Here is a 10,455-nt window from a genome sequence, read left to right on the forward strand (position 1 = left end):
CCGTCCTGCCCTTCCATCCCTTCCAAAACATTGTTCCGCTCTTGGAGTTAACCTGAGTTTGGAGTTGCTGCTAGGAGCAACAGGCCCTACATCTACTCACAGACGACTGTCAAGTCTTCACCTGAAGTTCTGTCCTTGACAATGCAAGCCCTGGAAGCTGTGCCTTACACATGTTCAGCAAGACACAGGTCATAATACATACTTTCCTTTTTCACTCTTCGCCATTAACCCTCAGGCAAAGTCGCCATGTGCCAAAATGAACAAGCATTGCCAAAGCTAATAGGTCTCACCTAGTAGACCAACTGACTTTGCCAATCATATTTGGCCATGCTGTGTCGCATCAAGGCTGCTCTGCAGCATGGCTAGAAAGAAAAAGTGTGTTTATGGGCCTGACATATAATGTTTTTGTTTCACACATGTGTTTAAAAAAGATGCATGCATCTTTAAAATTGTGTGGGTGTTTCTTGTGTTTTATTTACCGGGCCGAGATGGATTATTACATGAAAAAAGGAACACAAAAACACTGTTTTATACACAGCACAGAAGTGCTTAAACAAATAAAAAAGATTGCCTGGTTGTGGGAGTGGGCGGGGGGGGCAAGTAACATGTTGGGAGGGAGAAGAATCAACACAAAAGAAAGAGAATAACATGAACCACAGACGACATAATGACTGTCAAGGGTCGCATCACTAGTTCTTGTGGGGGGAGAGAAGTTTATTAGCGAGTGAGAGTACAATGGAGGGGCAGGAAAAAAGGATATGGGGCTGATGGTTGGGAAACACATTCACTTTCAAGTAGTACTAAATCAAAAAGGCAAAATGTAGCCTCCCAAAAACAAGGAGTGAAAGTGACCCAATCAAAGAGACAGTAAAGAGGCTCTTCACCATGGAAGGAACAAATACAAGCTTGACAAATAGGAACACAAAAAAAGATGCAGGCAAAAGAGACTGATATTAAAGCCAATTGAGCTTCAACCCTCATTCTGTTCTTGTTAAGTTCATACTACATGTTTCACAACTAGATAGCTTGCATTGTCTGAGAGGCTCAACCTAGGAGCAAGAAAAAGGCTTCCTGAAAGCAAACAGGAGGTGTGAGTCACTGTGTCAGGAATCATTCTGAAGGCAAAAAGCAATGCCCAGAGATCTGGACGGTCTTCAAACTATGAAGCTTTGTTCAGCCCAGAGAAGATGTGCAGGGAAAGTATGAGGGGAAGCCTGGGTACATCCATTCATCACAGCAGAGCATCTTGGGAGATTTTAGTTAGGTGTGATAAGTTTGTATTTATCAGGAATATTTTTCACATTCACCTTTCCAATGCAATGTCTGTCCTAACACGTTAATAATTATTGTGGTAATTACTTTTTGATTTTTTTATAGACGGAGATACCAATGATATTGTTTTGTAGATATATATTGTTGTAGTCAATGACTCTCAGTTTGGCAGGAACCGTTTCACATAAAATCACCCTAATAGCATCTTTTGTAGGTCTGTGAGTCTCCAGGCTGTACCTATCATTAGGAATGCTAATGAGACATCTTTCTTTGTCCTCCGAGGGGACTCAGCAAAGGCAACTAAGGGATGATTCTTTGGGTCACAAAAACTGCAGTTTTTCCTTTAGATCCATTTGAGACTTTCTAAGTACAGAGATTGTAATCAGTAAACAACTCTCTTCTTTACTTCAGATTCCCGTGACTGCTGGCCTTGTCCTGAAGACCACTGGCCCAATGAAGCGAGAACCCGATGTGATCTCACAACTCTCCAGTTCCTGTCCCTTGAGGAGCCTTTGGGAATCACACTCTCATGCCTCACCAGCCTCCTCTTCCTACTCACTCTCCTTGTTCTCTGCATCTTCAAGAAGTACCAGGACACACCAATTGTCAAAGCAAACAATCGAGGTCTCAGCTACGTGCTTCTCATCGCCCTCATGCTTTGCTTCCTCTGTCCTTTCACCTTCATTGGCCATCCCATGAGGGCCACCTGCATGATCCGCCAAAACTCATTTGGAATTATCTTTTCCATCAGCATTTCCACCATTCTGGCCAAGACCATCACGGTGATTATAGCGTTCAATGCTCGCGATCCCACCAGCCGTTCTTCAAGGTGGCTTGGGACCAGAATGCCCAGTGGTGTGGTCCTTCTGTGTTCATTTGCTCCAGTCCTGATTTGCACAGTCTGGCTGCTCCTTGATCCTCCGTTCCCAGTTAAGATCCAGATACAGGACACCACCATCCTCCAGTGTGACGAGGGCTCCGTTCTCTTCTTCTATCTGATGTTGGGATATCTGGGCTTGTTGGCAACTGTCAGCTTTGTGGTTGCATTTTACGCCCGTAATTTGCCTCAGAGTTTTAATGAGGCCAAGTTCCTCACCTTCAGTATGCTTGTGTTCCTGGCAGTCTGGGTCTCATTTATCCCAGCGTATCTCAGCACACAGGGGAAGTATTTGGTGGCCGTGGAGATCTTCGCCATCTTGTCATCGAGTGCAGGACTATTGGGTTGTATCTTCATTCCTAAATGTTACATCATCATTTGGAGGCCGGATATGAATACAAAACAGTACTTAATGCAAAGGCCTATTTCCAAATGACAAAAAAAGTTTGCAATTAATGTATAAAATATTGGAAGTGTACAACCTCTCTTCTTGGCATGACTGCAGCAGTTGAGACCAACATGGCAAATCGGTCTGGTGGCTCAGTGGACTAATGCTGTTAGGAATGGCCCCTTCTGCAGGGTCACCCCCAAACTCTGTGCCTACTCCTTCCCTTTGTTGCTAAATTCATATTTGTTGGCTGTACGACTCTGTGCACGTTACTTCTCTTCTAAACAGTGCTAAATTGCTTGTGCTCTCTTCTTACTTAGTAACATTGGCTTATCCACATATGCATATTTAATCTACCTCTAAGTCCCTAGTAATATGCATTGCCTGTGCCCAGGGCATTTAAATGACATGTTGCTAGTAGGCCTGCAGCACTGCTTGTGCCCCCCACTTACGTAGCCTTTTAAGCATGTCTCAGGCCTGCCACTGCAGAGCCTTTGTGTGCAGTTTTAAACTTCCATGTAGACCTTACAAGTTAAATATCTTAGAAAACACAATAAGATGATAAGCGGTGCGCCAAAACTTTTCAGGCACTCACCCCCAGTCACCAGATCAGGGCGGAATCCATCATTTTTGCTACCCCAGTTCAGACCCAGCCATATTCAAATCAGTCTTTCCCCTGTGCCTCATGGGAACAGTGAAGGCCGAACTGCCAAGCCAGGTCTTCCCTGAACTGAAAACAAGCATCCTTGGACCATTTTCGGGGTAACACCACTCAACAGCCAGGCTAGCTTGAATCCAATGGCAAGGTAAGCAAGTGTTTGCTAAGTTAAACCTCTTGCCAGGCCAAATCTTCCTTTTTGATACATAGAAGTCACCCCTCTTGAAGGTCCTGTAAAGCCCAGAGGGCAGGGCTCAATGTATTTAGAAATCTGTACATGTACTCTAACGTTTTACATATCATGGCAGTGAAAAACATTAGGATACCTTATTACATGTTATAAGTTCAATTTCCAAGTGGGGATATACCTGGCTCATGTTTGTTATCTCTGGAATCCTAATTTAAAATCCTAACTTATGGTGACAATGTACTTTCAATTACAAGTCTGAAAGTGACACTTTTAGATAGTTTTGTAACAACTGGGAGATAGGTCCTGGGACGTAGGGGCAGCTGGACCATATACTAATGTTTTAAAACACAAAATGCTGGCCCTACAGTGTATTTTTATAGTGCTCCTTAATTAGAGTGACAAATCAATCTTATTTCTAGATTTGTTCGGTATCATTTATTTATACCCTTTTACTTTTTCATTTTTTTCAATTGGAAATTCATTTGAATGAAAAAAACATTACATGCAAACTTTACATACACTTATTCAAAGACATTACACATGAAAAACAAAACATTAATCCGAACACATCATAAATACATTGCACGATTTTTATGCAGCAAAAATATTCAATATTTACATTATCTTTCATAAAGAGATAAAGGGGCATATTATCAAGGGGGTTTATCTCCGCTTTTTTGGCTTTAAAAGCCAAGAAAGCAGAGATAAAATTATCTCCCTATTACCTAGCTGTCGCTAACACCAGTTAGCGACAGCTAGTAGGAGATAGCGACCATCTTGGGCCTCACTTTGCATGTCAGTGATATTTATCACTAATGACATGCAAAGTGGGCGTGCCAAGATGTTAGCGACTGGAAACAGTCGCTAACATCGCTAGCTCCTATTACCAACTTTTGGAGATATTCGCGCGAAAGGCGAATATCTCCAAAAGCTAACACCTGCCCTGAGCAGTTCTTAGCCATGTTATCCAATGGGAGGTGGATAACATGGCTAAGAGCATTAGCTCGGTAATCCATGAATATCGCTGACTTTTCAGCGATATTCATGCATTGCGGCCGATTTTTATCGCATTTGCGATAAACCTTGGTAATACCAAGGTTTAAATGCGATAAAAATCGCCGCAGCTTAGCGGTAAATTTTTGTCTCTAACCGAGCAATAGCAATAATTATCGCTATTGCTTGGTAATATGCCCCTAAGTCACGTTCAAATGGAGAGAAGACAGATCTAATGAAAACTAAATATATACAATTATCAAGGGCGATCCCGTAATAGGTTTAAAACCTTCTCAGAGACATCATCCTCATCTGATTCATCTGGCTCCGAAATAAGAGGCAATACTAATAAGAAACAAGTCTCTTTTTTAGAGAAGGGCCAGCAAGGAAAACCAAGACAAAAAATACCATGGGAGATGCGCACTCGGAAAAACACATACAAATCGTAGCGGCTCCTTCAACCATAGTTAACTTGTCGTCAAAAACCTTAACAACAGATGAAGAGTGTGTGCTGAATCTGGGACTGAAATTTGTTCCTAACCTACATACGGATTTCACAAAAACCAAAATGGAAATAATCGCTTTTTGTCGTAAGATACGACTAAAGGCATTTTTTGCCCATCAGCTACCAACAACTGATAATGAAACAACGGGACTAAGAAATAAATCCACCTTTATCCCCAACCAGAATATTCCCAAACAGATTTATGCATTAGAGCAAGTTGTCCTATCATCAATAAACAAGCTTGAAAAAAACAGCAAGTTTGCTAAGCCGAATATAAGCAAAGGCCAACGTCTAGCACTGAAGGGACTCAGTGAGGATAGTTAGCATGTTCTTGCCTTGGCCATTTGATAGCTGTTGCCTGTCTCTCATCACATGACTGGGCTTAGTTGGCAGCCGGGCATTGTACATTCCTCTCAGACAGACACACACAATGGGAGCTTAGGTGTGACTGAGTTGGCCATTCTGACAGGATTGGTACACTTTTGAACCAATGGATACTCTGCCAAGAAAAAGGACTGATGTGCAGCTGAAAGGACTGCCAAGCTGCTGGACTGCTACTCTGCTCAACTCCTGCTTTGCTGTGTTGACTTGCAGCCTGTTGCCCTCTTGCCTGGTAGAGAAGGACTGGACATGCATCTCTTAAACATAGAACCAAGAGTGACTCCAAGGTCTAATTGGCTGTCTCTTGACCTTAGGTGTGATCAGCAGAACCAGCACATCTTATGTTCTGGGAGGTGCATCCACAAACAAAACCAAGTGCTGCTGCTGCTGCATACATTAAGCCCTGCACAGGAGGTCCACATAACCCTGGCAGCTTCAGAACCAGAGCATTGCCACCAGCATGGCAGCACGACAATGACATCAGACTCCGCATCGCAGCTTTGCAGCCAACGTAATTGACGCATCGCATCGGCTGTTTACCACATCCTTGATGACCAGACTTCTCAACAATGACACCCAGGACCTTGCACGTCAGCATCGCCACATCTCAGACCACACATCACTTGATTGCGCAATGCTTCCTGCCTCAGTCCCACTCAACTCTCCCCAACAAGATTTAAGGTACTTTGTTCAGCAGGCCTAACCTAGTCCCCATCACCAGCCCATGCTCCACTGAGGTTGATCTGAATGTGTGGCTTTGTCCAGGTCCGGAGCGTTCAGAGATCCCTTGTTACTGTTGCCTAAACATTTCAAATACTATCTTTGCATTTATACTAATTGGATTTATGTCATTTTGGTCTTGTTTTTATTATTAAAATTAAATGTACTGTATTGTTCTATACCCAGTGAGTGATCACTTTGTGCGGAACCTTCACAGTTTTCACTGTTTGTTAAACCTGACTGCTCTGTGTCAAGAGCGAGAGGGGAGCACAGGTTGTTTTGGGATTGCTTGTGCCTTACCCTGACTAGGACTGTGGTTGCTGCTTGACCAGGACTCAGTCCCCAGTTAACCAACAATTTCTAACAAATGCATTCACTCAAAGGAATGGTGTTCAACCTCATGTTTACAAATGACGGCTTTACTCAGAACGTTCATCATTCTAAGGTTGGTAAAATGATTTGGGTGACAATAATTATCTGATAATCAAGGCCAATATGCCCTTAGGTGTGCGGTGAAATTTACAAATTCACATGCGATATTCTGTGCTGTGTGAACAATATTTGATTCCAGAGCTATCTGAAGAAATAAAGGTCATTTCTAACTGAAGAAAGGACACTGCTAAGTAATGAAAGGACTTTGTATAAGATAATGAGAACATTTCAATTTGCCCCTTGTGTATACGAGACATATATAGTGTGTTCAAAATGTACCTGTTTATGTAGATTATTAAAGATTGGTTAAACAACTAAAAAATGTACAGGAAATTGAACAATTTTGAAAATAGCCATAAAAGCCAATTCATAGTGCCTTAACTATGCTGTATTTCTCTTTTAGTACCTTCAATTTCTGCAAACAACATGTGCTAATCAATTAATTAAAAGCAACAATCAAATTATCAAGTGCACATTTCTTTTCATATTGTGCTTTTCTACAACTGCAATAATCAAGCTTGTGTAACATTTAGTTTTAAAATCATTATTGTGAAAGAACAAATGTTTATGGTTGTGTCCTTCATATTGTTTTTCCTTTCAAAAGAACTTTGTCAATTGAATAAAAAAATAGCTGAATAGGCCTGTCAACATTCTCTGTCGTTTGTTTATTATAACATTTTAGGACAAAGCTCCTGAATTATCTTATAGAAACTGCACAAAGAGCCAAGAATTTGTGTAGACCTTCACTGCTGGGGGAACGAGACAGACACAATCGCAGCATTACTTCTAGCTGAAGGCAGCTGGGGGACAATCAGGCTTTGCTTGTTGTCTGTCTGGATAGTTGGTGTTCTTATCACATAACAGCTTCTCTGGGCCTTAACAGCAGGATTTCATTATTGTTCTGATTCAGGTGATTCAAGTTTGAACCACCTTTGAAAGTTTTATCTGCTAATGTGCCTAGATGCAGCAAATGAAGGTGTTAGTGCTAAAGGTACATAGCACAGTTTATAATACTATTTGCTGTTTACACAATATATGTAAATGTGTTTGCTACCTTTATTTTTATCTTATTTATGGTTACAGTTCATATCATGGGCGACAATCTTAGTTGGAATGTTCCACCTCCAGTGCTGGCTGCTGCTCTTAAAGAAGCAAAAACATCTTGGTGTGTGGATGGATTCTGGTCTCTAAGGAGCACCTGCAAAATGATTGGCAGCAGGATCTCTGGCATTCTGAGACTTCTTAGAAAAGTCTTAGAAAGGTCATGGGGAGGCTGCTTCTTTTACTATCTGGACCCCAAACTCTAGAATTTCCTTCCCCGGAAGTACGCCAGCTGTCCAATGAGATGTCCTTTTATAAGGCCATGAAACTTGGCTTTTCACTTCACAGTCTGGCTGGTAAGCTAGAAATGTGAGGACTTGTTCTAGCGCTATGAGGCCCCTGGGTAGCTATGTGCCTTACAAGAACTGAAGAATAAAATAGGATGTGCTCTAAATTAGGATTTTAAAATAAACATTTAAAAATGGATATCCTATTCTCTGGTGAGATCTGAGTGTTTTATTCATTCATGAAAGAGGATTTGTGTTAAAAGAACATAAAAGATGCAAAATATAAAATCATACATTTTATACACATCTGATGTCAATAGGTTGAAGGTGCCGTCTGCACCCACACATTTTAAAATTGGCGCACTGTTTCAATCCATAATATTTTCCATGACATCTAAGATAAAATAATTTAAAACCCTAAACATTTTGGGTTCAAGAGTAGACAGTGAGATTAGTTACTTGCCCTGTAATATCCTTGAGGGTTAGTTCCATCCCTTTTAGGACAGAAAGTACTGGGTTACACATTTGACACAGATGGACTCCATTAAATCAGTCTTGTCCTCATGTGCAGCAGCCGGAATCAATATGGAGGGAGTTGTGTTGGGTTTGTCAGCCTCTCAAGTGCCTGTGTGATGCCCAGCGCACCTTTACACATGCACAGATTAATTATGCCCATACCATCCCCAGGGGGCATTAGACCCAGGTCCTCGCTTGAAGTCACACTGCATGAAGGGCCTTGTGTGTGTCCTGTATTAGAACTAGTAGACAAATGTGTATCTGGTTCAGGAAAACTACCTGTAGAGGCCATAGATAGAGCTTGTTTTATGGCATCCAGCCTCTCTTCCACAATCCCAATATCATTATTTATGTCTCCCACGGCATCAGTCAAAAAACATGTAATTGTGTCAGATGAGTGCTGCTGCTTACTTGCCTCAACAGAAACACTGAATGCATCAGATTTCCTCCTAACCCTTGCAGTGAGCCCGGCGTAACCTTCCACAAACCCAAGGGGGAGGCCCAGCCCATCCTCAGTCGACCACAGAAGGGCGCAGACAGGCCCGCCCTTGACCCGGGCTTCACCTGGGCGCAGACAGGCCTACCCTTGACCCGGGCTTCGTCTAGGCGCAAACAGGCCCGCCCTTGACCCGGGCTTCACCTGGGTGCAGACAGGCCCGCCCTTGACCCGGGCTTCGTCTAGGCGCAGACAGGCCCGCCCTTGACCCGGGCTTCTCCTGGGCGCAGACAGGCCCCCCCTTGACCCGGGCTTCACCTGGGCGCAGACAGGCCTACCCTTGACCCGGGCTTCGACTAGGCACAGACAGGCCCGCCCTTGACCCGGGCTTCACCTGGGCGCAGACAGGCCCACCCTTGACCCGGGCTTCGTCTAGGCGCAGACAGGCCTACCCTTGACCCGGGCTTCACTTGGGCGCAGACAGGCCCGCCCTTGACCCGGGCTTCACCTGGGCACAGACAGGCCCGCCCTTGACCCGGGCTTCACCTCGGCACAGACAGGCCTACCCTTGACCCGTGATTCACCTGGGCACAGACAGGCCTACCCTTGACCCAGGCTTCGTCTAGGCGCAGACAGGCCTGCCCTTGACCCGGGCTTCATCTAGGCGCAGACAGGGCCGCCCTTGACCCGGGCTTCACCTGGGCGCAGACAGGCCCGCCCTTAACCCGGGCTTCACCTGGGCACAGACAGGCCTACCCTTGACCCGGGATTCACCTGGGCACAGACAGGCCCGCCCTTGACCCGGGCTTCACCTGGGCACAGACAGGCCTACCCTTGACCCGGGATTCACCTGGGCACAGACAGGCCTACCCTTGACCCAGGCTTCGTCTAGGCGCAGACAGGCCCGCCCTTGACCCGGGCTTCACCTGGGTGCAGACAGTCCCGCCCTTGACCCGGGCTTCACCTGGGCACAGACAGGCATACCCTTGACCCGGGCTTCACCTGGGCACAGACAGGCCCGCCCTTGACCCGGGCTTCACCTGGGCGCAGACAGGCCCGCCCTTGACCCGGGCTTCACCTGGGCACAGACAGGCCTACCCTTGACCCAGGCTTCGTCTAGGCGCAGACAGGCCCGCCCTTGACCCGGGCTTCACCTGGGCGCAGACAGGCCCGCCCTTGACCCGGGCTTCACCTGGGCACAGACAGGCCCGCCCTTGACCCGGGCTTCACCTGGGCACAGACAGGCCCGCCCTTGACCCGGGCTGCACCTGGGCGCAGACAGGCCCGCCCTTGACCCGGGCTTCACCTGGGCACAGACAGGCCTACCCTTGACCCGTGATTCACCTGGGCACAGACAGGCCCGCCCTTGACCCGGGCTTCACCTGGGCACAGACAGGCCCGCCCTTGACCCGGGCTTCACCTGGGCGCAGACAGGCCCGCCCTTGACCCGGGCTTCACCTGGGCACAGACAGGCCTACCCTTGACCCGTGATTCACCTGGGCACAGACAGGCCTACCCTTGACCCAGGCTTCGTCTAGGCGCAGACAGGCCCGCCCTTGACCCGGGCTTCATCTAGGCGCAGACAGGGCCGCCCTTGACCCGGGCTTCACCTGGGCGCAGACAGGCCCGCCCTTAACCCGGGCTTCACCTGGGCACAGACAGGCCTACCCTTGACCCGGGATTCACCTGGGCACAGACAGGCCCGCCCTTGACCCGGGCTTCACCTGGGCACAGACAGGCCTACCCTTGACCCAGGCTT

General features: G+C 46.1%; 1 protein-coding gene across 1 annotated transcript in view; it reads left to right on the plus strand.

The window, feature by feature from the left end:
* The window catches only part of LOC144751979 (vomeronasal type-2 receptor 26-like), a 94,044-nt gene extending 91,459 nt beyond the window's left edge, over positions 1-2,585 (plus strand). Inside the window, exon 3 of the mRNA XM_078639938.1 lies at positions 1,684-2,585. Within this exon, the coding sequence (XP_078496064.1) occupies positions 1,684-2,585 (902 nt within the window). The remainder of the gene's footprint in view (positions 1-1,683) is intronic.
* Positions 2,586-10,455: the final 7,870 nt, after the last annotated feature.

This window comes from Lissotriton helveticus, chromosome 4_2, assembly GCF_964261635.1.
Source record: "Lissotriton helveticus chromosome 4_2, aLisHel1.1, whole genome shotgun sequence".
Lineage (NCBI taxonomy): Eukaryota > Metazoa > Chordata > Amphibia > Caudata > Salamandridae > Lissotriton > Lissotriton helveticus.